Genomic DNA, 27145 nt, shown 5'->3' with positions numbered 1-27145 from the left:
GTGGGCAGGCCCTGGCACAGGGTGCCCAGAGAAGCTGTGGCTGCTCCTGGATCCCTGGAAGTGTCCAAGGCCAGGTTGGACAGGGACTGGAGCAGCCTGGAATAGTGGAAGGTGTCCCTGCCTGTGTGACAACTTAACACTGTACCAAGTATTTTGCTCTTTCTGTTCACATCACAGAGCCCCAGCAGCCCAGTACTCTGCCAGGACTGCAAACTCAGCTTTGAACCCCCATGGGCTCCCCCCAGGCTGGGCTGGAGTCTCAGGAGAAAGCAGAGGCCAGCGTGAGCTCTGGGCTCCTCACCTGGCTCAAAGAGCAGGTCGCTGGTGCAGAGGGTTTTCACGAGCAGGTTGGAGCAGAGTTTGACCCCCCTGAGGTGGCTGTACCTGCGGCTCAGGTACAGGGCCAGGATGGAGGGCAGGTCCAGCACCAGGCACGTCCAGCGCACATCACCCGGGGCTGCTCCAGGGACACCTGGGGAGGAGAGGACAGGTGGGAAAAGGGATGGTGGGAAAGAGGCTACAGACATGGAGCCTGCTGGACAGGAGGTGCAAGGTTCACTGTGCCAAGTGGGAGATGGGAAAACACGTCTTGTAGGCACAGCGGTGGGGAAGGACAGACAGGCACCCCACCACCTCCATGAGCTCATGCCTGTCCTGGCACTGCACCCCACTGTTTGGGAGAACAGGGATAGGGGACAGCCCAAGCAGGAGCTACAGCTCTGACCTGCCTGCAGAGGGGCTCCTGCTCAGGCTCACCACTGTTACCATAAAACCCTGGAATGGTTTGGGTTTGGGAGGGTCAACCTTAAAACCCATCTCATTCCACCCCCCTCATTACATCTTCCACTATCCCAGGTTGCTCCATGCCCCATCCAACCTGGCCTTGGGCACTCCCAGGGGTGAGGCAGCCTCAGCTTCCCCTCTTGAGAACTCAATATACTTTCTAACAACTCATTTTGGTGGTGGTGTGGCAGCCCAGCCCCAGCTCCTCACCCCGCCGGGCCGTGCCCTCGCTGGCTGCTCCACAGACAAAGGGGAACTGGAGCCAGGTGGCCGTGAATTTGAATTCCTTGAAGAGGTTGGAGAAGGAGATGCGAACCACTTGGTTTTCCTGGGAAAGAGACACACACACGGAGCTTTAGTCACCCTGGTGGCTTTGGCAGGGAAATGCTGCAGAGGAGAGAAGGCATGTGGCCCTGTCTCCTGTCCCCTCCACATCCCCTGGCTGCAGCTGAGATGCCACCAGGATGGAAACCATCTCCCACCAGCAGCAAAGAGCAGCCAGGTCCTGCAGCCCCCCAGCGCCATCCCCAGCCCTTCAATCCCCCACGATGGCAGTTTAAGAGGCCACCCTGTGTCACAGACCTCGGTGGTGACATCCAGGTGCACGAGGAAGTGCTTGTGGGGCAGGGGCCTGAAGAGCAGGTAGAGGTAGCGCCCTGTGAGCCCCAGGGACTGTGTCCCTGCCCGGGGCAGCTGCAGGTAGCTGCTGGCTGGGTTGGAGCCTCGGATCCGGTAGATGGTTCCCTTCAGCCTCGTGTCCTTTGGAAAGCAGGGAAAGATGGGGGGTGGGTCAGCACTGCCCACCCCTGGCCAGTGCCCCCCACCCCTGGTGTTGGTGTCCCCATTACCGTGAGGGCAGCCACGTCCCCCTCCTTGGCAGAGCGTTTCCACTCCTCCACACGGAAGTGCTTGAAGATGTTCAGGTAGGGACGCTGCCAGGCTGCCAGCACTGGTGTCATTGGGGGGACAGAACCCCAGCCTGGACACCCCCCCATTGCCCCCCAAGGTCTCCTGCCCTGTTAGCACCCCACTGTCTGCACGTCCTGAGTGTCCCCAGCCCCAGTGTCAACCTCGTGATGCAAGCCTGGTGATGTCCCCATTATCTCTTTACCCCAATTCCCCCCAGCCCTGGTGACACCCCCAAGCCCCAGTGTCCTGCTGAGAATCCCATCACTCCCCTCCTCCAAGGAATGCCCCTTGAACCTCCAAGCCCTGAGCTCCTCCAGTCCCAATGACATCCCCACCACCTCCTCACCCCTGACCCTGCAGCCCCAGTGCTGACTGCACCCTGAGCATGGTGACAGACATGGTAACCCCAAGTTCTCCCGCCCTGGTGACAGCTCAGTATCTCCAAGTTCCAAGCCTCCCCAGCCCTGGTGGCACCCCATGAACTCAGGGCCCCCATGCCTAGTGACACCTTTGTATCTCAGTGTGTGCAGCCCCCCAGATCCAGCGATGCTCCTGTGCCCGGTGACACCCTGGACACCCCCATGCCTGGTGACAGTGCCCCAAGCCCCTCAGCCCCAGTGACAACCCTGTTATTCCCATCTCTGAGCCCGAACTCCAACCACCCAGCACTGCCACCCCTGTTACCGCCACAAGCGGTTCCCTGGTTACCCTGTAACCAAACCCTCAAGCCTTTCAGCCCTCGGTCCCCCCGTGCTCCAGAGGTCCCCCCTCTCCCCGGAGCCCATCCCCACTGCGGTGACACCCCCGGTGGAGCTCCCCCATCCGCGGTGACACTCCCCGCTCCGAGCTCTCATGTACCCGGTGATGGATGGCTGGGTTCCCCCATCACCGGGAATATCCCTGTTACCCCGTGTGTCCCCCATGCCCAGTGACACCTCCATGTCCCCCCATCCCCGGTCACATCCCCCATGCTCAGTGACACCCCCCATGTCCCCTCATCCCTGGTCACATCCCCGTTACCCCCGTGTCCCCCCCCCCACTCCAATCCCCGTTGTCACCCCCGGTCCCCCCCGCGCCACCCCCACCTGCCGCCATGGCGCGCGCCGCCGGCTCAACCGTCCCGCGCGGCCGCAGCCAATCAGCGGCGCGCTACCGCCTGCCACGTGATTATGCCCCGCCCCTAACCCCGCCCCCTTGATCTCTGGCCACGCCCCCTTGTGCTGACCACGCCCCTTGTCCCGGTCACGCATCTTGATCTCTGACCACGCCCCCTCGTGTTTTGACCACGCCCCTTGAGCCCTGGCCACGCCCCCTTGTCCCCTCCCCGCGGTGGCGACACAATCGCGACAGAGCCGGGCCCGAGCGCTCGGGGCGAGGTGACTTTATGTTGCCCGAGGGCTCAGAAGGAAGGGTCCCCGAAGCCGTAGCGCTGCTGCACCGCGCGCATCTCCTGCAGCAGCGCCTCGTTCCGCAGGCCGAGCTGCGGGAAAGGGGAGAGAGAGGTCAGGGCTGGGCGGGATTGCCCGGGGGATTAAGGGGCTGTTCGGTGGGACGGGGATCCTGGCTTGGAAAGGAGCAGGGTGAGGGGTTTGTTCACGGACACGAACCTTGACGGAGTATTTGTAGCACTGCTCTGCCTCCAGGGGCCGCCCGCCCTGCAACACACAGCGCCAGGGGGCAAAGCGTGGGGTGGGCTTGGCAGGAAAAGACCCCTGAGACCATCAGATCCACCCGTTCCCTCTGCACTGCCATCGCTAAACCGTGTCCCTGAGTGCCACATCCACACGGCTTTTAAATCCCCCCAGGGATGGACCCCAGCACTATACCAGTGCTTCACCACCCTTCTACGAAAAAAATATCCCAATATCCAACCTAAACCTCCCCTGGCACAACTTGAGGCCGTTTCCTCCCATCCTGTCCCTGTTCCCTGGGAGCAGAGCCCGACCCCCCCTGGCTGTCCCCTCCTGTCAGGGAGTTGTGCAGAGCCACAAGGTCCCCCCTGAGCCTCCTTTTCTCCAGGCTGAGCCCCTTTCCAGCTCCCTCAGCCTCTCCTGGTGCTCCAGCCCCTTCCCCAGCTCTGTTCCCTTCCCTGCACCCTTCCCAGCCCCTCAGTGTCTGCCTTGTCATGCAGGGGCCCAATGCTGACCCCAGGATTTTGGGTGCCTCAGAGGTGCTTTTGCCATCCAAGCACGAGCCTTCCCTGAGCACAGCCCCCAGACTTTTTTATCATGGAGCTCTACACCAGCTCTTCAGGTTCATGAGCAGATGCCACCAGCCCCATAAACCCCCACTCCAGGCTGCAGGGGCTGGGCACTCACGTGCAGGCAGATAAGGGCAAGATATCCCCACACGTCAGGGTTGGTGTTATCGAGGGCGTTGGCTTCAGAGAGAGCATTTTCTGCTTCCAGCATCTCTTCCATCTTAAGGGAGAGAAGGAGAGGCATAGACAAATGACAAAGAGCTTCCCAAATGAACAGGCATTGCTCTAACAGCAGAAGAAATCAGTGCAGCAGAAGTTTCTAGGAGGGCTTCCCTGAGAGAAATGCAGGGGAAAGGATTTAGGGCACAGATAAGGAGTTGTCCTCAGTGCCAGAGCATCCAGATGTCCAGTCTGGAGCAGGAGCTTCCCACTGCTGACCCCTGTGGGATCACACAGTTCTAAATTAGCCCCCAGCTGTGAGGAAAGCAGCATAAACCCTTTCACCTCCAGGAATTGAGTGATCCAGCTCCATGGGGAAACAGGGCTGTGTTCCTCTCCCTATTCCTGCTGTGCAGCAGCTCTGGGCAGGCAGGGGAAGCTGGTGCCCAGGTCACCACTCACCTCCCTGATTTGATTCTACAACCTCCCAGGAGGTAAACATTTGGCTAAAGGGGAAACAGAAGTTCAGATCCCTTCCCTGATTGCTTCCCCAGCCAAACTCCCTTGGAGGAACCTGGCAAGGTGTCCCTTGGGGAGATACTGCACTGCTGGTGGCTGTGTGTCCTTGGCAACCCTTCAGAAGTGCTGGATTCCCTTGGACAGGGAAATTCCTCCCTGCTGACATCCCACTCAGTGCCTTGGTGGTGACATGCAGGAACTCGGAGCAGAGCCCAGATTGTTTGTCATGACACCCCAGGGAAGGAGGTGCTGGCAGGAGCTGGGATGAGGGGAAGGGATGGCTGTTCCCAGAGCAGGAGCTGAAGGTGACACCACTGGGCCTGTCACAGCACACAGCACACGATGGCCTTTGGGAGCACTGGCTCACAGGAGTTACTTTAAACAAGGGGATCCTGCAAAAGCCAGCCCTGTGCCCTTTGGCACCAAGTGAAACCCAGAGCACATGAAGGCTGCTGCACTCACCTTGTAGCAGGCGATGCCCACGCCCAGCCAGGTGAGGCAGGTGGCAGAGTTGTCACAGGCGAGCAGGTAGATCTGCTTGGCCCGGCCGTACTGCCAGGAGAGAGAGAGACACACATCCCCCTGCATCATCACATCACCCCACACACAGGGCTTTGCCAAACACCCTGTTTCCATGGGGCTCAGACACCCCCCTGTCCCCACTGCTGCTGGAGGAGTGATTTGTTCTGTGCTAACTCCCCCTCCACAGCCCTGCTGGCTCCTCACCTCTTTTTCTTCCAGGTAGATGGAGCCCAGGCGCAGGTAGACAAAGTGTATGTCCTCAGCATCCTCCACAAAGCTGATGACTCGCTCGTAGCACTCCTTGGCATTGTCAAAGTCCTTCTGCAGGTAGCACAGGTGCCCTTTCTGAGCCCAGACTTTTGTATTCTGTGCACCAAAAAAACAGGAGTGAGACATGGATGGGAGAAACACCTTGAGAGGGGGGCTGGGAAACTGCAAGCAGCAGAAAGGAGGAGCTGAGCAGTGTTTGACTGTATTAATCACAACAACTCCCTGTGCAGTGCTCCAGGCTGGGGATAGTGTGGCTGGAGGCTGCCTGGTGGGAAAGGAAAGGAAGACAGCACCTGAAGCAGAGCCAGGTGTGCCCAGGTGGGCAAGCAGGACAATGGCCCCTGTGTCAGCCATGGTGTGGCCAGCAGGAGCAGGAGCAGGGCTGTGCTTGTGTCCCTGTGCTGGGCACTGGTGAGGCCACAGCTCCAGTGCTGTGTCCAGTTGTGGGAGGACATTGAGGGGCTGGGGAAGGGTGCAGGGGAAGGGAACAGAGCTGGGGAAGGGGCTGGAGCACCAGGAGCAGCTGAGGGAGCTGGAAAGGGGCTCAGCCTGGAGAAAAGGAGGCTCAGGGGGGACCTTGTGGCTCTGCACAACTCCCTGACAGGAGGGGACAGCCAGGGGGGGTCGGGCTCTGCTCCCAGGGAACAGGGACAGGATGGGAGGAAACAGCCTCAAGTTATGCCAAGACAAATTCAGATTGGATACTGGGTAAATTTCTTCACTGAAAGGGTGGTCAGGCCCTGGCACAGCTGTCCAGGGCAGTGGTGGAGTCACTGTCCCTGCAGGGATTTATTTAAAAGCCGTGTGGATGTGGCACTTGGGGGCATCGTTCAATTGTGAACATGGTGGTGCTGGGGAATGGTTGGTTTTGCTGATCTTAGAGGGCTTTTCCAACCAAAACAATTCCATGATTCTCTGATATCAGGGCAGGGTTTATGGAGAGAGTTAAGGTCAGTAGGCTGCCTGCAGGACACCAGCAATGGGATCCCCCTCCAGCTCCCTGCCCAGTGCCCTGCCTGCACACAACATTCCCAGGTGTCATCTTCCCCCTGCCTCCCTTTCAACCTGCCCCCCCCAAGCCATTTTCCTTGCAGGGAGCTCAATAGCAACCTTGTTTGTCATGAAACAGAACCCAACTCCCTCACCCAGGCAGAGAGGATCAGGATATACCTATTCAGAGAGAAAAGAAAGGCAGATGCTGCAGAGGGAAAGGCAGAGAGAGGCTCTGAGCTGCTGCCTGCCTGTGCAGGGAGTGACAGGAGGCTCTGAGGATGGATTAACAAAGAGAGCCTGGTGTGACTGCCCTCCCACTGAAATGCTCTGGACTAGCACTGGAATGAATGAATGAAGTGGGAATGCAGCAGGGGCTCTGGGCTCACACACACACACACTGGGAATTACCACGGGGTCCATCTGAACGGCCTCGTACAGACATTCCTCACATCTGGGGAAATCTTCCTGCATCAGATAAGTCCAGGCCCGTGCCAGGTAATAGGCACAGGTGGGGCCTCCCTGAAGGTTCAGCAGCTCGTGGGCCAGTGCCTTGTCAACAAACTGGGGAGGAAGGGCACAGGTGGTGGTTAGGGGAGCAGGGACACCATGGACACCCCAGCAGGATAGGACAGGAGAGCTGACTGACACCCCTCTGACTTCCACAAACACAAAGGAGATTTGTCTCTCCCTGTTTTGAATGTTGGTCTAGTGGAAGGTGTCCCTGGGCTAGTGGAAGGTGTCTCTGCCTTCCAGCAGAGGGTTGAAATGAGATGAACTTCCAGTTCCCTTCCAAACCAAACCATTCCATTCCAGCAGTCCATTTAGTTGTGTTTTGCTTTAAGCAACTCTTTCTGCCATGTTAAATTTAGGCAGGCAGCACAATGTGGCAACCAGAGAGGTCCCAGAGGTGACTTGGTGAGACAGGCACATTCCACAGTTGATACAAAAATCACTTCAACATACACAAATATCTGAATCAAAGGAGTTCTGGCATCTTGGAAGCATCACAATAATGGATCCCATCTCTGAATGCAGAGGGAAGAACACCCTGAACCATTTCTGAGCTGGCTGTTCCCTCTGCAGCAGGCAGTGCTGGGATTGTGTCCACAGCCAGCATTGTGGGCTCAATACTCTGCCTGGCCACATTTATGCATCTCTGGGCAGTGGTGGCTTTGCTCCCTCTTGTGCTCGGCCTCTGGAGTAGCCATGGCTCATCCTCTGAGGCCAAGAAAGGGGGTGGCTGGAGCTCTTTGGAAATAAATCAACCTCCCCTCCCACTCCTCCTCTCCCACTCCCCCACTCCCTGTTAAACTGACCCGGACAGCATTGACTTTCATCAGGAATTCCACTGTCTTCATGAAGATTGTGCAGGGAGGTGGTTGAGGTTCTGGAACAGGAAGAAAATGTGCAAAAAAATGTGTAAATGTGTCTCTGTCAGTCCCAAAGTGGGGTTTTTATTTCTGGAGCCACAGCAGGGTCTGACATCCCAGTGGGGACAGAAAAATCCCTGCAACATGGAGCAAAACCCAGAAGGTGGCAGGGGAGGCTGAAGCAGGGATTAACTCAGCATTCCTTTCTGAAGGGCTTAAGTTTTGTAGGAGGTCTGAAAAGAAATTGCCCTCTTCACCCACTAATTTTCCAGTCCAAAGCCAGAGGAAAAAGGGTGGAAATTTATGAATAATGCTTGTCAGAGATAACTAGAGTGAGGCTCCTGCCTCCCCAAACAAACCAGGGGCTCTGAGACCCAGCATTGCCATTTCCACCACCACTGGGGCTGTGGAGGAGGCAGATCCCACACCACATAACCAAGGGGGACACTTTAAGAGCTGGTATCTCAGGAGGAAGAAAAGGAAGGTTCAGGGTGCAGTGACATGAGGGAGAGAGCTGTATTCACCTGCTGGCTGTCCATCCTGAGATGAGCTGCTCTGAAAATCGGAGTGAACCTGCTTTGCCTGCAGATTTCCTGGCTCAGGAGAGACAACAGGCCTTGGCATCACAGGGGCTATAGCTCATTGCTCCCACATTACTCCCCACCATTCCCACAGGACCATCTCCCAGCTCTCCCATTCCCAAACCTTTTGGGGCTTCCTGCATTGCTGTAGCACCTTCCACGACCTTTGGTGGTTTGGCAGCTGAGCCATCTGGAATCTTCTCTAGAATGAAACCCCCAACAACCATTAGGTGGAAAGCCATAAACTTCCCAGTTTAGAACATAATTTTTTAAAAAAAGAGAGAGAAAAAGAAGAGAGACAATATAAAAGATCTATCAGGTTTTCAAAGCTGGAAAAAAAATTCTTTGCAGGAGACAATACCTGGGCTGGGGTTTTGAGCTCAAATTTACCATGTGAAGCTAGAAAGAAGTATAAATGAGGCAGGATGAGAGGAAACAGCCTCAAGTTGCACCAGGGAGGTTTGTGTTCCATGATAGCAAAACATTTATTCACAGGAAGGGTGGTCAGGCATTGGAACAGGCTGCCCAGGGCAGTGGTGGAGTCCCCATCCCTGGAAGTGTCCAAAAGCCATGTGGATGTGACAGCTGGGGACATGGGCTAGTGATGAACACAGCAGTGCTGGGCTAACAGTTGGACTCAATGATCTTGGAGATCCTTTCCAGCCTTAGTCATGCCATGATTCTATGAATATCCCTTTCCTCCTAATCAGAAGGGACAAAACCCTGCATGTGTCACGAGCCTGCCTGCCTGAGGCACTGTGCGTGAGTGGTGATAACGTTAAAAATAAAGCCAGTCAGCATTTCCTGCAGCCTGGCCAAATATTTAAAACTCAGCTCAGGCTGGACTCAGAGGGGCTCCAAAGGAAGCCGTGGCCTCAGGGTCACTGCCAAGCAGCTGGTTTGTCCTTTGTATTGGTGAGGCAGAGCTGTGTTGGGGACTCACAGTGACAGCTCCCATGGAATTCTGTTCTAGCTCACAGTCCACATCTTCTACCTTTACCCTCTGTACTTCTCTGAAAACCTCCCCTCTCCTTCCACTGATCACCACACAGCTCCAAGCCCCTCCTTGCTGGTGTCAGGGCACCTCCTGGCTTTGCCTGTTACCTGTCTGTGTGCTGGAAGAACTGGGCTCTTCCCCTTCTCCCTCAGCAGCCTCAAGGAGTCTCCTCTCCTCCTCCAGCTGTGCTTTCAGGAGCTTCTTGGCCTCACGGAAGCTCCTTTCTGCCCGAATATAACTATTCTGCATCTCATAAAACAAACCTGTGGCAGAGACAGAGCAGCATCAGCAGACACCCAAAGGAAGCAAAATCCTTCCCTTTAGCCCTCAGCGTGGAGGAGGGAGGACTGGGGGCAGGAACAATGCTTGGCTCTACAGGAATACCCTGAGCCCCAGACTGGCTTGGTTTTGTACCTGAGAGGGTCCAAGCTTCGATGCTGGATGGCTCCAAGCAGCAGGCATTCTCAAAGAAAATCTCTGCCTCTTCATAGTGCTGCAGCTTGACAGCCACAATGCCAGAGACCAGCAAGCTGGGGCAGGGGCAGAGCAGTCAGCCTTGCAGCCCTGGATGTGGTGGTGTGGGGGATACACTCCACAGCCTCCCCACCCACCCACCAGGAGCCCTCAGCACCTTTGGGTGTGATGGGAGTTCAGACAAAGGGCCTGCTGGTAGCATTCCTGGGCTTTGGTGGCATCCTCATACAGGTAGCAGAAGGCTCCATAGTCCAGCCAGGACTGGATTTTGCGCTGGTCCCGAGCTATTCTCTGGACAACAGAGATCATCACTGGAGTCAGGCTCAGCACATGCCATGGACTGGGGAGGCAGTTCTGGAATGATCATGGCTTCCATGGCCACCCCAGCCCAGCTGAGCAGGAATCAAGCCCTTGTCTATCACATACAAGGGTGTTCCCCAAATGGGAGTGTGCTGGAAGCCCATTTCCTCTAAGCCTTCTCCACCTAAAATGTGTCCTCCAGCTCCAGCTGATGCCTCCCAGGGCCCAGTGTCCCCAGACCTGACCCAGCACATCTAATTTCCCCTGGCCTCAAGGCTGGAGTCCTCTGTGACCTGGCCAGGGACAGTCTCACATCCTGCAGAGAGCAGCATCTCCCTGGGAAATCCCTCCCATCCAGCCTGAGTGATGCTCAGCTCCTTCCTCCCTCCCTCCACCACAGCTGGGGCTGGCTGAGCTGTGAGCAGTGGCCCCACTGTGGTGCTGTGCTGTGCCAGCCCACACAGGTGATGGCAGGAAAGAACTGGGGCTCCCTCACCTGCTTGTAGAAGACAGAGGCCAGATTGTAGTCCTTGTTGGCCTCAGCTTCACGAGCAAAGAGCAAGAGCTGCTTCATGGTCGTGTAGGATGGAGAGGGAGGAAAAACATCTTCCTCAGACAGGAGCTGGTAGGGAAGGAGACAGTGTTAGTCCTGGGAAGGGAAGAGTGGTTCCTGTGATCCCAGTATGGCAGCACTGCACACAGTACAGACCAGTATGGCTGGGACTGGGCACTGGGAAGGGAAAGCTGCTCTGTGGTGGGACACATTCCTCTCATTGCCAGGTACCTCTGCCACACAGGCACAGGGCAATGTCAATTTTTACAAGGACATGGAGTGACAGGATGAGGGGGAAGGGTTTCCCACTGGCAGAGGACAGGGTGAAATATTGGAAAGGAAATTTTCCCTGTAAGGGTGTTGAGGCCCTGGCACAGGGTGCCCAGAGAAGCTGTGGCTGCCCCTGGATCCCTGGAAGTGTCCAAGGCCAGGTTGGATGGGGCTGGAAGCAACCTGGGCTAGTGGAAGGTGTTCCTTCCCATGACAGGGGTGGAAAGAGATGAGCATTAAGGTCCCTTCCAACCCGAACCTGTCTGTGATTCTGTGATTATTCACAGCACTCCCAGAACAAGGTGATGACAAAATTCAGTGGGGCCACTCATTGGTGACCTCTGCTCTGCCCAGCCACCCTCACCATGTCCCAGCTACAGCAGCTTCACCAGTGGCATCTCACACCTATCCCACCATCAGGATTTTAAGCAGTGGGATACAAAAGCACTGGATCCCTGCCTTGAGTGTGGCTCACGGGCCACATCTGCCACTCCAGCAGATGAAAGCATGAGCCTGCTTTTTTTGTCTTGAAAGCAAAAGTTCTTCACCTGCCCTGGACCCAGAGTGAAGCCATGGCCCAGATTTCCCCCTACCTTATTCAGGGCAATGTGCATGTGGTCCACGAGGTACACGTAGAGCTCACTGAGGAATGACTGGAGCTGCTCTTTGGTCTCAAATGCCGTGGTCTTCAGGTATTTCTCCCTCACAATCTTCACCACAGAATACTGTGGGGATAAGGGATTGGACAAGGCAGTTTCCCTCCCATGTCCCCCACCAGCTCTGTAATCAGACAGAGACAGAGCCTGAAGCTCCAGCTTAGTTCTGAGAAATAAATCCAGCCCACCACTAAAAGGAAAAAAAAAAAAAAAGCAAGAAAGGGGGATTTCCTTTCCCACCTCCCTGTCACAGCCTTTAGGGACAGCATGTGGATGGCTTATCTCCTCAGGACAGAGAGGGGGTCTCCAGGAAGAGTGTGGCTGAGCAGCTCAGAGGGATGAACCTCCTTTCCCTGCTGGGGCAGACTGGGAATGTGAGAGCAGCCAGCTTTGCCTTTCTCAGGTTATGAGCATGGGGCAAATGGATGTGAGTAGCTCCCATTGAGAGGAACTGTTCTCTTGGTGTGGGACCAAAGCAGCTTGATGCCTGCTCCATTAGAAGGGAATCCTGTGCCCACTGCAACAGCTCCAGGTGGCAGGAAAGGATTCTGGAGCACCACACATCATCCTGAGTTACTACCATGGAGCAGCATCTCCTCATGGAGAAACTGTCAGGACGAGACAAGTAGGAAGGCAAAAAGCACAATGGAGACTTCACCTTAAGTTGTTCCTTAAAAGCAAAATATTTCCCAGAGGTATTGAGCTCATAGTCGAGCTGACGCTTTTGTTCCTCCAGGGTTTTGTGGTCTAAGGCTCCCTGGTCAGGCAACTGCTTCCCAAAAAGCTCACGGTATTCCCTCAGGATGGCAACAGCAACATTGGTGATACGTTTGTGATAATCTTCCACCGCCTAGGAAAGAAATAAATAAATTTCACGAGCTACTTATGCAATCAACCTTGATATGTATTTGATTTGCCACAGCCCACGCCTCCCATTAACTCCACCTGACTCAAGTCTCAATTAGTCTGTCACACATCCTTTCCTGTCCACGCCTCAGGGCTGAGAAAATATCTGCAGGTAAACATAAAAGAGCTCCTTCCTGCTAGGATTTTCCATCACAATCCAGTATTTCAATAACTGATATCTCTCCTATAGCAATATAATTGGCTGTGAGTAAAATATATCTCATTTACTGGGAGTCTTGAAACCCATGGCCAGCCCTCTTCAGCAGAACCTGTAATCTCCATAATCTTGGTCCTCAAAAATTCTTGGTGACCTGAGAAAGGTCAGGGCTGATTCTGTTCAGGTTTCTCTGAGTCTGATGAAGCACGGGGGCTGGTCTGAGACTGTTGGGACTGTCTAGGATATAAATGTAAGGTTCTGGTAGCCTCTTTTCCCAGCATCCCATTTCCTTCCAAACATCCCCCCATGGCTGCCTTCCCTTCCTTTGCTCCATCTCTTCATCACTTCCCTTTGAAGTGATGAATGGGTTCCCAGTGCACACTGCTGTGGAGATAACACATACAGAAGTTTCCTTTTCATGTATTTCATAGATTATGTTGAATTGGAAGGGATCCACAAAGATTGAGTCCAACTCCTGGCCCTGCACAGACACCCCAACAATCCCACCCTGGGCATCCCTGAGAGCATTGTCCAAACACTCCTGGAGCTCTGGCAGCTTTGGGGCCGTGACCATTCCCAGGCACTCTTTTCCTAATATCCATTAAAACCTCCCCTGATACAGCTCCAGCTGTTCCCTTGGGTCCTGTCACTGGTCACAGACAGCAGAGATTGAAGCTGCCCCTTGTGAGGAAGCTGCAGACCCCAGTGAGCTCTACCCTCAGTCTCTCTTCACCAGGCTGAACATTACAAGTGACCTCATATTGCTCTATTCCCTTCTAGACCCTTCACCCGTTTGTAGCCCTGCACCTTTGTCCTTTCAAACCTCATCCCCACGCTGCTGTGGGCTGAGAATGAAGACTGTTGTGTGAGAGGGATGAGGGCAGGGTGGTGGCAAGGCCACAGGCTCTCACACATACCTTCTTGGCTCCTTCTGTCCGCCGGGGCAGCTCAGGGCGTGGAGGAATCAGCTCCTTGACCCTGTCAGTGAGAGCAGAGGGGAGATCAGCAGATTCACTGCCAGGGATGTTGGCTTGTGTAGTGTGAGGGCTCCACCCTGTCATCGTGTCCCTGAGACACCCCACAGGAAACCTCGAGTGTCAGACCAAGAGGGAACAGGTCCCTACAACTGATGGTTGTGGCTTGTCATGACAGGGTTAACATTACTGCTAACCCAAAGGGCTCTCCTGGAGCAGCAGAGCTGTATCTTGGAGCTCCTGGTTCTGCAGAACAGGTGTAAGGAAGGAACCAGCCTGAGGAAAGATCTGTAGGATTTGGTCACTAAACAGCCCAGAGCACCCGATCCCTCAGTTCCAATGTCACCCAGTTTGGCTGTGGCACCTCATCCCATCCCTTGGCCACACATCAACACACAGACACCCACAGCCCTGCCTGGCCCCTGCTGGAGTTATAATGAACTTTCATTAGGAATAGCACATTTTAAACTAAGGTTTTATTCAGGTGAAGGTGGCTGAGCACTGCAGCACGATTCTTTATGGAGTCTCTTTCCCTGGATATATCCAAAATCCACCTGGACACAGAGTATCGTGCTCTGGGGAGCCCTGCTTGAACATGAACCTTGGACTAGGTGACCTTCAGGGGTCCCTTGCAAACGGAATCATTTTGTGATTCTGGAATTAAAATCCCTGGTGCCAAACCAGCTTTAATTAATTTAATTTTTTTTCAACATTTCCTGCCTGCTGGACACCAGAACACCCTCAGTCCTCAGAACACGATCCATCCCACCAAGCCAAGGTGCCACAGGCCTGTCCAGGTGCACACATTGCAGAAGAGTAGAAATGTATAAAATAGGCCAGGAAAAGGTCTGTTCTAAGAGGGGTTCATTTTCCTCACTCTGTTCCTCCTGGAAGACAGCAGGGAGCAGTGAGGACAACACACGTACCTTCAATGAATGGATGATATTTCTGTTTGAGAGAGACATAAACCTGCACCTCCCATACCTTATTAATCTGATGCATTTTCTATATATATATATTTTTATTCCATAAACTAGATGTTTTATGTCTTTCTAACCCATAACACAGCAGGGCTGCCACTGGACAGGAACTGGAAGTCTCAAAGCAGCAGAGATGAAAGAGCAGCTCTGCAGCAGAATGACATGAAAACTAACATAAAAGCTAAGGAATGGGTTTCATTGTGAGAAAACTTCTGGAAAGCTAAAAATGAGAGAAATGCTCTGGGTGAAGCAACAGCAGCACTATCCAGGGCAGTCCACCCTGGTGGCCAGAACTGACCAAGCCACTGAACATCACATGCAAGAGGCAAGCACATGGGGATTAAAGGGAAACAAAGCCCAGACAGGAACACAGACACTGTTGTGCTGCTCTAGTGTCTCTTGTTTTGAGAGGAATGGCAGAGAGATGCCAGCTGGGATGAACAAGTGCTTTCCCAACACACCAGATGCCACGTCTAAAGCAATCTGGCCAAATCCTCCCCCTGATTCCTGTGGGCTTTGTCTCAGGCCCTCTTTATGGAGTATTCCAAGGGGGGTTGGCTGTACAAGCCTCTCTCCAGGCAGCAGAGAGGAGCTGTCAGCCCCACAGCCCGTCCTTACGCACCGCCGGACGAGCTCCTCCCGCAGCCGCTTTGGGACCAAGGGCTTGTCCAGCTTTATCTCCATCACCAGGAATGTTCCTGCCTCGCTGTATTGCTGTGGAGATAAACATTGCTCCCTGTGTCGTGCTGTCTGCAGCCAGGGCTGGCACAGTGAAATACTGAGCACACAAGCCACACATCTCCAAACTGCAGAGATCCAGCTTGTTTTATAACCCACCCTCGGAATGAGTTACAGCAGCAAAATCCAGCTTGAGAAACCAGGCTAGGGAAAAGGAGAGAGAGAGAGCCCAGATAATCAATCTGCCTGCAGAATGAATGTGCATTCCAGAGGAAAAAGCCAAAATATGAAGGGATAATTTAAATAGATGCTTGACAATTTACAGTGACCTTCTAGCCCAGTGCCAATCTGCTCTCCAGGTGGACGTCACTGGAAGAACTCTGGGACAGCATCTACGTAAAACATCCCTTGTTCAACTCACTCTTGAGGAATTTAATTGTGTGAAAGGTGTGAGACACCAGCACAGCGAAGCTCTACAGTCTCTTTGGAGAGACATAATTACCCGTCCTTCAAGGTTGAGATTTGTGACATTTTCAGATTCTCCGGTGCCATCTGACAACTGGATTTTGGATGGGTTGAGTAACTATTAGGAAAAATAAAAGATGTCTCTTGTTTCAGACTCAATAAATCTCCAATCTTTGCAAGTTCAGGGTGTGAGCTGTTACATTTCTTCAGGCTGCACGTCCTACAATTTCAGATAAGGGAAAACTGCAGCTTCCTTACAAGGAGCAGCTCCAATCTCTGCTCTCTGTTACCAGTGACAGGACCTGAGGGAATGGCTGGAGCTGTGCCAGGGATGGATTAGGCTGGAAATCAGGAAAAGAGTCTTCCCCCAGAAGGTGTTTGGGCACTGCCAGGACCCCAAGGCTACCAGAGCTCCAGGAGTGTTTGGACAACACTGTGAGGCACAGGGTGGGATTGTTGGGGTGTCTGTGCATGGCCAGGAGTTGGACTAAGGAATCTTCATGCTGGGGAGATTCTATGAGTCTGGGATAATCAGGTGGCTGGCTGAGGCAACACAGCATCCATCCCTGGCTCCTGCATGTCCCAAATTCTTGTGAGACAGAAACAGAGCAGCCATGGTGCCATGTGCCTCCCTGGGCCTTACCGTGGCACTGTCTTTGTCTTCCTTCACAGCCTTACTGGGAACAGCTCTGGAAGGAGGAGAGATCTGAAACCCTTCCTTGTCCAGACCGAGCTGTGACCTGCAGTCCCGGAAAATACTGTGCTTAAATCTGGTCTGAAAAACAGAGGCAACAGAGAGAATCAAGGGTCAAAGCAGGCTTCCTCACTCCTTTGCCCTAACCTCCCTCATCACAAAACACATTGTCAGAGTCTTAAATGCATTAAGAGGTTTTGTAACCTCATTCTCTCCTCCTAGAGTTCAGCTGCTGGAGCTCCAGGCCAGCTCTGATCCTGTGTAGCTGTGAAGCCTCAGGTTAGACTATGAGACTCAGTGGGGGTCTCTCCAGCTTCTCTCAGAGCTGTGTTTTCACTGAGGATTGGCCCTGAGATATGTGGGGAACATGCTGGAACCCTTAATTCCTGCTGGGATCCTAGACCTGCCTCACAGCTATGGACTTGCCTGGTGATGAGGGCTGCTGGATGAATCTGGCTACTCTCACCAGGCTTGCTCCACACGTTTTTGGGGGTCCCCACCTGCCTGACGGCATTTTTTGGCTCCCAGCTCATTTTCTGGTGTGGAGCAGCTTCCCTGACACACTCCAGGGAATTGCAAGGAACGGGTTTGTCAGACTGTGTGTTTACACAGTGTTTGACCACCTAGACAGGCTGTTCCCTCCCACACATCCTGGTTACAGGAATTGGGCTAGCAAGAGTTATGGGAGGAGGGAGCAGCTGTAGGGAAATTCTTTAGATCAAGTGGCAACCCAAAGCACCTGGGGAATGAGAAAATTTCACTTGTGACAGATAAATGGCACAGGACAAGCAGCACCATGCAGCCGAGGGGTCGTTATTCATGGCAGGGAAGCAGAGCCCAGCAGACACACTCGTGCCCAGCCCAGCTCTGCAGCAGCCAGTGGGAACAGGGAGGCAGGAGAAGGGCTGGAATTCACCCAGTCTCTGCACCTGGACCGCAGTCCCACAGGGAACATGGGTGGTAAAACCAGGCTGTACATCTGCCCTCCTGAAACAAGCTCAGGTCTGTTCCAGGAGGGACAGACTGTGGGAAAATGGAGATGTAACTGTCACTCTTAGTAACAGAGAGGGGAAAATGCAAAGACAAATAAACCACGGTGAGCTAGAGCTGAAAGAGCTCCAGTGACAGCTTTTTTGGTGGTTGCCGGGGGTAACGCGATCCTTTTAAAGCCACTGTTTGCTCTTCCCAGCAACACAGTTCCCTTGCCCATGTTCCAGACTGGGGAGAGTGGAGCAGGCTTGCATAGGAAGGAGTGGAGTGAGATTCAAAGCCTCTCTCAAACCCCCAGACCTGTTCACTCCCTGCCAGAAATCCCCTGCCTTGGAGAAATCTGCACCTTAAAGCTTGTAGCATTACTTTTCTCCATCACCAGAAGGGCACTCAAGGTTCAGATCCAGCTCAAAACTAGCACACTGTCCACCCTGCCTGCTCCCAAACATCCTCTGTCCACCCTGCCTGCTCCCAAACACCCTCTGTCCACTGTCCCTGTTCCCAACCCCTCAGAGCAAACCCAGCTGCAGAGCTGGAGCAGAGCCTGCTGCTCTCACCTTCTGAAACACCTCTTTGTCCTGGTAGTTAAAGACACGGAAGGCCCCTCGGATCTGCTTCACCCCAGGGCACAGCAAATGCATCATGTTGACATATGCCACGCCATGGAAGGCAATCTGCTTGTCCTCATCTCCCTGGAAACACAGAGCAAGGGACTGAGATCCTGAACAGGCTGTTATTCTCCTTAAGGGAACAAGGTCACCAATCTCATTAAGAGGAGGCCACACTGATGCACCTGATGAGCCCATGGCTCTGTCACTGGCACACAGCCGAGACAACCTGGATGAATACACTGGAGTCATTCCATATGTAGAATATTAATTTTATCCCAGTTCCTGTGGGGCAGCTTTTCTCTCCAATTCTGCACTCTGCTGTTCCTCAGGATGGTCTTGCTGAGATACAGCTGGAAGATTATCAGCTGTGTGGTTGGAAATCCAGGTGACCTAGAGTTGGGCATCTCAGGTTGGACAGAAACCAAGTGGCTTAGGAGGTGTGGGAGGCCTGGCTAGAAGGACCATCATCAGAGCTGCAAAATCCTGGCACTGGTGAGTGTTGAAAGGGATTTACACCAACTTATATGGCTTTGCCCTGGGATAGATTAGGAGCTCTCACACAACCAGCTGCCAGGAGCAGAACTATTCTCTAAGGGGCTGTTTTTCTGTTAAACCACCCTGGTTTAGATGCAAAAGCATAACTTACCTTCAGCCTGAGAAAAAACGCATGAACTTCTTCAAGCTGTTTCAAAACCCCACTGGCCAAAGATCAGCTCAGTGAACTACTTTTAATTCTCTTCAAAGCCAGGCTGGACAAGCCTCTGAGCAACCTGGTCTAGTGGAAAGTGTCCCTGCCTGTGGCAGGGAGTTAGAAGGAGATGGAGTCTGGGGTCCCTTCCAACTCAGACTGTTCTGTGATTTTAAAAGCCTCCCTCTCCCTGTCCCCTTTCCAATAAGCTACCACAGACCATCAGTGAGAGCTATAAAGAAAAACTACGACCCTGTATCTATTTAACAGCCCTATAAAGCTGATTTTTCACAAAGCCTCCTGCTCTCTGGCTCACTTTGGTATCACAAAGTCCTCCAAATGCCTGATAATGCGATGCTACTCCACAAGGCAGAGCCCACTTTTACCTTGTCAGCTCTGGTGGTTTTCCCTTTGGCAGCTGAGGCCGTGGCCATCCTGCAGAGCTCCACGGGCCAGCGGCGGTGCTCGGCAATGCGCTTCTTCAGGCTGGGCACAAAGCAGAGGCAGGAGGCACTGAGGAGGTGCAGAAACCCAGCTGGAGAGCCCCCACCACCCTCCTTTGTGCTCCAGCAGCTCCTCTTGGGTTTGTTTTGCCCTATTCCCTCAGCAAACACCCTCAGGCCGTGAGAACACTGTGATTTGGGGCAGGATGGGTTTTCTCCTCTACCCACTGCATTTGTGGCATAGCCAGCTTGAAAACAACTGTGTGAGTAACACACTGGGTTTTCTCTCTCTCTCTGCCAATTACTTCAAAATAAGTAAGAAGGAATGCAATTAACTTTGATATAAAACCTGAATTGTACAGAGCAAGTGGATCATGAGCTTGCATTCAATGTGCCTGGTGACTCTGACACCAGCAGGCAGGTGGATGGATGTATAGGGAAAAGAATTTTAAAAATCAAATAAGATAGAAATGAGTATTTCCACACAAGGAGTAATTTGGCTGTGAAATGCACAGCCATGATGCAGCTGAGGCCAGAAAATAGCAGGATTCAAAGATAAATGGAACACTCATCCTGATCTTGAGCATATCTGGAGCTGCTAAAGGCAACACTTATCCAATAAAAAAGCAAATGAAGAGTGCCCACATGGAGTGAAAGGTTTGAATGTATTTGGGATTCAGTAAAACTTAATTAGCAGCTCAGAGGAGAGCTGTGCACACCACTCTATTCCATGTCTGCTCACCATAACTGCTGCCCCTTCCTTCAAACTATGGAGGGACCAGCCCCCAGCCCCAGCAGCTGGCAGCCAGAGAAAGCATTTGTGGCCTGGAGACATCAGCTCCAGCCAATTCATCCTCTCCCAGCACAGCAGAACAAAGCTGCTGCCAGCAGTTCAAGGCACTTCAAGAGCTGTGCCCTTGCTCAGGTGAACACTTGTGGCCAAGAGACAGCCACAGCAGCCATGGGAGGTGAGGCAGGGCCACAGTTTGACCCCTAAGTGGTCCAGGAGCACCTGCATGTTGCTGCTCTGTGCCTCAGGTCATTCTGAGCATGTTCTGGGTCACTTGGGGCCCTTACATGGCCACTGAAGCAGCGTCCAGGAAGCAGCGCCTTTCTGTGTCCCACACGATCCTCTTGGTGCTCTCTGCCTGGAGCCTGAACTCCCTGTCCTGTGACAAACAGTGTGCAGTCAAAGCCAGGGCAGCAAACCCCACAGCCTGCATCATCCTCAGAAGTGTCCCCAGGAGAGAATGTGAGTCAGACAGAGGTGTCCAAGTGCCCGTAGCCAGGCCAGCCCTGCAGGGAGGCTGACAGCCTTTCCTGCAGACACCATCAGCACTAAGTGCCTGGCTCACGGGAGATAACACAGCTCCCAGCCCAGCAGCTCACTGTGGGTGTTTCCTGGGACCAGACCTGCCACATTCTCCTTTAGAATGTCTCCAGCAGTGAGTCAGCATGTCTGCTGTCCCAGGAGAACCACCTCTGTGCTGGACACTGTGCACTGACCACCCACCTCCCTCTCATATCAAGTCTCTCAGTTCCTCCTGGCTCTTTTCCAAACTTGCCAGTCCTTCCTCACCTCACTTCTAGTGAGCTCTCCATCCTCATCCTCATAGGGCCCACCAACAATGAAGGAGTTGGGTATGTTCAAAGCATCAGGGGCCAGGATGGGGCCAAGGGGCCAGTGTTTGGGCCGGGGCAATGGTTCATTTTTACCATCACCCTTCAGGATCCCGTTCTTGAAGAGCAATGGGAATTCTTTCTAGAGAGACATGAGAAACAAAGGATTTGCATTTCTAATAGGACAGGAGCAAGAGCCAGCTGCTCCAAGCTGGGATAACAAAGCAAAGCAGCAGTACAGGGTGCCCGGCTTAGAAAATGCACTCCACCACACACATACAAAGAAGGGAATAAAAATAAAGAGCCACGTGGAAAAAAACCCTGCCAGTTTGAATCCAAATCTTTCCAAACAGACCTTTGTTTGTGTTAAAGAAACACATCACACCACAGAGACTCTAAGCCCTCCCAACAAAGGCTGCTGGTGCACAAGCATTGACACTGTGCACTCCACATGCCCTGACACTTGTTCCATGGGGTGGGAGAACAACCCAAACCCAGCCAAAGCCCCTGACACTGTGCCTGGACCATTCTCACCTCGCCAGCTGCTGGTATTTGCAAGCAGACCATGCAGTTTTGCTGGGCGTCAGCACTAAAGGTGTTAGGGAGAGAAAAAGCTGCCTCCAGCGTGATGCTCAGGAGGTTCCCACTTGAGAACTGGGTGGGAGAGAGCAGGGGCTCTTTGGTGCTGACTGTCACTTCAAGGCCACCCTGTGAGACAAAGATAAAGTTGAGCCAGTAAGCAGACAATTATAACTTGCCTGCTCTTAGGGAGAAGCAAGCAGAAACTCAAGGCCAGAACGTATAATGTTATCTTGTGCCTCATCTCCAATGTAAAAGAAAACAGCCCAGCACAGGAAAGGAATTTCAGGACCAATTTGGCTCAATTGTGGTATTTGTTTGTTTAAATCACAGCCTGGCTGAGGTATGGCACATGCCTCAAGGGTCTCTCAAAATGAGCTGTGGAAAAAGAGGCAGGGTCTCATGAAAGGAGTCACAGAAAGAACATCAAGGGTGGAAAATGATGCTTTTCACCTGGTGATTCAGAGAGCCACAGCTTCGCCTCTGCCCTATCTCCATGCTCTGTGTGCAGCCTTTAATTACCTGTCCCAGCCCTGGAATGGATGGCGTGTGAGGGAAAACCAGCTGGTCAGCATTTATTACCTATCCTCCCTAATGAGTGCCCCCCCACTTTGCTCACTGTGAACTCCTCTTAAACACAGAGCAGGTAATGGGATATCCACCCCTCCAGTTTGCTCCCGGTGCTCACTGCAGGCAGGCTCAGGAGCAAAATTGGACACATTTTCCCAGCCTCATACTTCATTTCCCCTTTTAGTCACTGGGTACTTTGCAACCTGCTGAATGAATAAGGACCTTGCAGGAAAGGCAAGTCAGAGTTTGTACAATAATGGACTCAGACATTTTATCATTTTATCAGCAGAAAGGAAGGCTAATAAAGCTGGGCAGGTGACCCTGCCGTTGCCTTTTGGGGGGTTTTCAGCACTGTGCTTTCCATCTTTGTTATTTTTTTTGCAGAGCAATTGGGCAGCTGCACGCATTAACAATTCCCAGCACAACCTCACCTATCAGAGGGAAGTAGGGACAGACGTCAGAGGGAGCGGGAAAGGCTTCTGAGCCTGTAACATATAGGGCTGTACCACATCCGTGATGAGCCAGGCAGCTGAGTCATGTTCTCTCTCCCATTAAAAAGCAGCAGAGAGCTGAATGAGGGAAGGAACAGTTCCAAATTCCACATACCATGGCCTCAGGGTGAAGCATCTCTGATGGGGAGTTAGACACTGCGTACAAAGGAGCAAAGACCTTCAGTGAACGAGATCCTGGGAAGAAACAGGAGTGAGAACAGCCTGAAGTGAGACCCTCTGCAAAGAATCACAGTCATGGAATTATTTGGGTTGGAAGGGACTTTTAAGATCATTTTGTTCCAGCCCCCTGCCATGGGCAGGGATATCTTAAATAAGACAAAATCATAGTCTAATTCTGAATGCTGAGCTACCCTTTCTCCCCCTCGAGTCAGATTTTACAGAGCTATGAAGGTCACTTTGTCCAAAGGAGATAAGTTGTAGTCAGGGGTCCACAAGCAGAGATCAGAAAGTGCCAGGGAGCAAGGAGTGGTCATGGAGGCTGTGGAATTCAGTGTTGTACCTTGCAGCAGAGGTAGAAGGTCCACCACAGCTTGGCCAAGAGGAGTAATTTTCTCTGGTTTTTTCTTGTCCTTTGGCACCACTTCTAGCAGTGTCACTAGGGAGATAAAAAGAGAGGAGCTGGCAGAATTCCTTGGACCAGCAGGTCAGGCACCAGGGAGGGTCTGTGTGAGCTCTGGCACATGCTCCTCTTCACCTCCCAAGGCTGACAAGCACAGCAAAGCCAAAGGAGCATGGGCCAACATGAAATGGGATTCTTCCAGCTGGCAGAGATGGACAAGAAGTGCTGAGAGCCTCCCACCACTGCTGCTGAAGTGCTATTCCTGAACCAGTGACTCCTGCAGCAACAGCACCCAGCTCCAAGGTGGGAGATCTGGCAGCAGCTACTTACAGAGCACTGGTTTCTGCACAAGGACATCCAAGGTGTTGGGCCCATCAGGGCTGCACTCAAAGCTGGTGCTGAAGTTGTATTCTGCTGTCCCCTCTGGCAGGACACTAATCTTGGGGGAGTCTCCCAGGACCGCTCCGTTGTACTCCACACGCACCGACGTAATCAGCACCTTGTTTTGGGGAATCTGTCAAAAAAATAAGAGCTCAGTGAGAAGCTGGCTCTGTGACAGCACCCCAGGATCAGAGTTCCTCTGGCAGCAGCTTGGCTCAGTGACCAGGACAGGGTCTGTTCCACCACAGGAAGAGGAGCAGAGCTTGGCCACACTGAGACATCACCATTCCCTGTCTTTAGGAGGGAAATTTCCTCTTTCACCATGCTGTGATGCCCCAAAGATTATCAGGAGTTGTGGCGGGGAGATAGAGAGGTTCAGGCTTCACTTCAGGAAAGATGCATCTAAAACAAGTCTCAAAACACTCCACTGATATTTTTGTGTTTCCAGGAAGCTTGAGACCTTTGCTGTCTCCCAAGAAAGCAGCTCCTGAGCTACAGGGATGAGCTCACAGGACACCTGTGGATGTTGTGTGGTGCAGAATGTCTTGAAATGGACAAGAGAAAACAAAATTGTGCCAGGAGAGGTTTAGGTTGGATATTAGGGAAAATTTCTTCTTGTAAAGGTGGTCAGGCACTGGCACAGGTTCCTCAGGGAAGTGGGGGAGTTCCCATCCCTGCAGATGTGCATGTGGCACTTGGGAATATGCTTTAGTGGTGTCCTTGGCAGTGCTGGATTAAAGGTTGGACTTGATGGTTTTGGAAGCATTTTCCAACCTAAATGATCCCACGATTCTGTGAAATCAAAGAAAGGGCTCCAGCAAGCTCTTTGGGAGCTCTGCGATTTATTGTTCATACCACTTGCTTTATTCAGAGATGAGGAGATTCAGATTTTATTTTGAATTTCGAATGTTTAAACAGAGAGGCTTAAACAGGGCTAGAGAGAGACAGTGAGAGCACAGCACATGGCAGTGGGGACCCACATGGCAGCACTGGGCACCTCCACAGCAGAGGAAATGCTGGGCAGAGGCACCAAAGGGCAGCAGAAACACAGTTTAGCTCTCAATCCACAGAGAACACAAGGGCCATTGTACCCAAACCCAGCTTTCCCTCAGTGCTGAGCCACAGGGATGTCCAATCCACCCTCAGCTCCCTTTCTCCCTGTCACTGGGGTAATTAGTTCCATGCTGGTTCTTACACAAAAAGAGATCTCTTTCACTTGGTTTTAATTTTCAGCCCTTCTCACTGTCTCCTTGAGCATACATCCCATGAATGGCTAAACAGAGGAATCCAATTAACCTTTCCCTGTACCATTAATTATCCAAGACTCCTCTCTCATCCTTCCCTACATTGCCTCTAATTAAGCAGATTCCACACTTATAGCTAGAAGTGGATTCCACATTCTTACAGCCGGATTTTTTTTTTTTTTTTCATATTGTTGCTGTGATTATTGCCCTTTTGTAACCCCTCCTCCCTTTTGTACAGCCCTTTCTCACGGTGGAGCAATCAGGACCACAAAGCAACATTCCAGATGCAATCAATCCAGGAGTCTTTTCTTCTCAGCATTGTTTATCCTCTTCTAACCTCATACCTCACCTAAGCTGCTGTTTGCTGAATCCATCAAGTGTAAGAGGTACTTCAATACTACAATGTGAAAGCCTCAAGCAGGTGCTTTTGGATTGCTTTTTCTGTCTGCTGCTGGAGCAGAAAGCAGGGATTTGCATTTTTTTTTTCTGCTTGGAGCAGGAGTTGAGCTTCTCCTCTACATTCCCTCCTAAACACCAGATCCTCTGGAAGACTTTAAGGACAGCTGGGTGCATCACATGGAAATCACAGCAGTGCTGGTTTGATTGGCACCAGCTCATAGCCTTGAACTGGATTCACTGCCTTTTTAAAACCAGAGCCACCCTATTGCTTTCAATATGATTTAAACAGCTGGAGCTGGGATGAAAATCTGGCTTTACAGCCGATGTGTCCTTTCACAGGTTTTCATCTCACTGATCATATTTTTGTTGTGTTCTGCTTTAAAAACCTGCTGTTTCCATACAGTTAGAGGAGGCAGAGAGGTACATTTCACCCCAGTATCTCTGGCCTGCTGCTAAGGAGGTGTGTTCCCCAATTTATGTGCCTCATGAGTATTTTTTTTCCTCTGTGTGAACTCCTCAGCAGGGAGGAGCAAACCTCAGTGTGGCATTGCCGAAACTCTGATACTCCCACCACTCCTTCCTTTAGCCTTATCACCCCCCACCCGCCCTCAGAGGAGATCCCTGTGCACACAGAATCGCTCTGCCTTGCTTTATTAAATCAGGAGAGATATTTTCAGAACTTTTACCAGGCCCTGTGCCTTCAGGACTGTGATATGTACTGGTACTGGCTGTGACACACTGTGAAGAGCTGCAGCAGCGGGCTCCTTCCCCGCAGGGACCTCCATGGCTCTGCAGGAGAAAGAATGAGGAAAGAAACATGAAACTGCTCCATTCCTCTCCCAGATACCTCTGCAGGACACAGCAGTGCTGGTTGCAAAGCGCTATTCAGGGCTTGGCTGTCAAAACACCATTGAAAGCACAGGGCTTTGGCAGTGACGAATCCCTCACGAGGTGCAGGGGGAGGACTGGAGGGGGAAAAAAAATGTAATGTGAAAATTATCCATCTCTGTAAGCTTCACCCAGCTGCAGCTCCCAGGAAAGGTTTGTTGTGCCAGGCTGCTCTCGGCTCCCAGTACATCCCTGGCTCTTTTTTGAAGTTAATGGTGACACCGTGGGCCAAAGGCTGGCTGCCACCAGCCCATCCATCGTGGCTCCCAAATGCTGTGGGGACCTGGCTCCGTTTGCTCCTCAGGTTCCTAAATCCCTCAGGATTCCCCCGGCCCCCTCGCTTCACACTCCCAGGGCCTGGCAGTCCCCTCAGGGCAGCACTGATGGGCTCAGGGCTCCTCTCACTCACCCTAAGTGGTCCTGCAGCCCCTCACTGACAGTCGTGGGGGTCTCTAACAGGCCCTAATCTACAGACCTGGCGGTTTTCCTGCCCCACAATGGTCCTGGAGCCCCTCACTGATGGTCTCAGGGGTCTTCCCCACCTGTAGGGTGCACCTACAGCCCCCGACTCACGGGCCTTGGTGCTCTGCTGACCCGAGAGCTCCTGCAGCCCCTCACCCACGGATCTGGACGCTCTCCTCTCCCGAATGGTCCTGTAGCCCCTCACCGACAGCTCTGGAAGCCCTCCCGCCCCGGTGAGAGGATCTCGCACCCCTCACCAGGGAACCCTCCGGGACACCGTGCGGCGGCGGGACTCGAACCTGCGGCTGGGCCCGGCTCTGCGGAGGGCTCGCGTCCCGTTACCACAGCGACGGGGCCGCTCCCGCCGCGCCCCCGAAACCTCGCGGGACCCCGCCGTGAGGCCGCGCCCGCCGCCATGACGGGTGTGGGCAGCCCTCAGCAGCCCCTCGGTGGGGCGGGGGTCTTTCCGTGCCGGTTCTGTGTCTGCTGGCGATGCTGTACGGTCACCGTGTCCCCTTCTACAGCCTGGTGTGCCCGCTGTGCCCTCCGCCCCGGCTGGCACAGGCTGCGGTGCCCACCCAGGCACTCCCTCACACCCAGCTGGGGGGACCTGAGGGCTGCGCTATGGCGAGGGGCTGTGGCGGTGATTTTGTGTCCCCTATGGTGACAGAAGGGTCCCAGAGGCTTGAGCAACCCCCTGAGCTCCCCGCAGATTTGCAGTGTGGGACTCTACAAGGTTTTAGGGCACCCCATTGCCCACCAGCGCGGGTTTTAGGGCGGGAGCCGGAC

At 53.1% G+C, this 27145-nt stretch overlaps 2 protein-coding genes across 2 annotated transcripts in view; both read right to left on the bottom strand.

Annotated features, from left to right (window-relative positions):
* WDR90 (WD repeat domain 90) overlaps positions 1–1742 on the bottom strand; it is a gene marked incomplete at both ends in the record, with an annotated part of 30156 nt that extends 28414 nt beyond the window's left edge. The window contains 4 exons of the mRNA XM_083872516.1: positions 302–472; positions 994–1111; positions 1366–1542; positions 1632–1742. Coding sequence (XP_083728642.1) covers positions 302–472; positions 994–1111; positions 1366–1542; positions 1632–1742 — 577 coding nt within the window. The remainder of the gene's footprint in view (positions 1–301; positions 473–993; positions 1112–1365; positions 1543–1631) is intronic.
* Positions 1743–3091: 1349 nt separating this feature from the next.
* Positions 3092–26773, bottom strand: CFAP70 (cilia and flagella associated protein 70; the record flags this gene model as incomplete). Its single annotated transcript, XM_083872314.1, has 27 exons — positions 3092–3172; positions 3300–3347; positions 4011–4112; positions 5033–5122; positions 5297–5458; positions 6764–6916; positions 7672–7742; positions 8250–8318; positions 8431–8508; positions 9411–9566; positions 9718–9833; positions 9935–10068; positions 10574–10699; positions 11494–11625; positions 12215–12406; positions 13537–13597; positions 15196–15287; positions 16360–16491; positions 17958–18092; positions 19086–19185; positions 20220–20311; positions 20722–20904; positions 21297–21470; positions 22518–22597; positions 22923–23018; positions 23313–23496; positions 26699–26773. 27 exons carry the CDS (start codon positions 26771–26773, stop codon positions 3092–3094), a joined length of 3114 nt encoding a protein of 1037 aa, XP_083728440.1.
* Positions 26774–27145: the final 372 nt, after the last annotated feature.

This window comes from Zosterops lateralis (assembly GCF_965231275.1).
Source record: "Zosterops lateralis genome assembly, chromosome: 15".
In the NCBI taxonomy this organism is placed as follows: domain Eukaryota; kingdom Metazoa; phylum Chordata; class Aves; order Passeriformes; family Zosteropidae; genus Zosterops; species Zosterops lateralis.
This window is presented reverse-complemented; position numbering and strand designations above follow the sequence as displayed.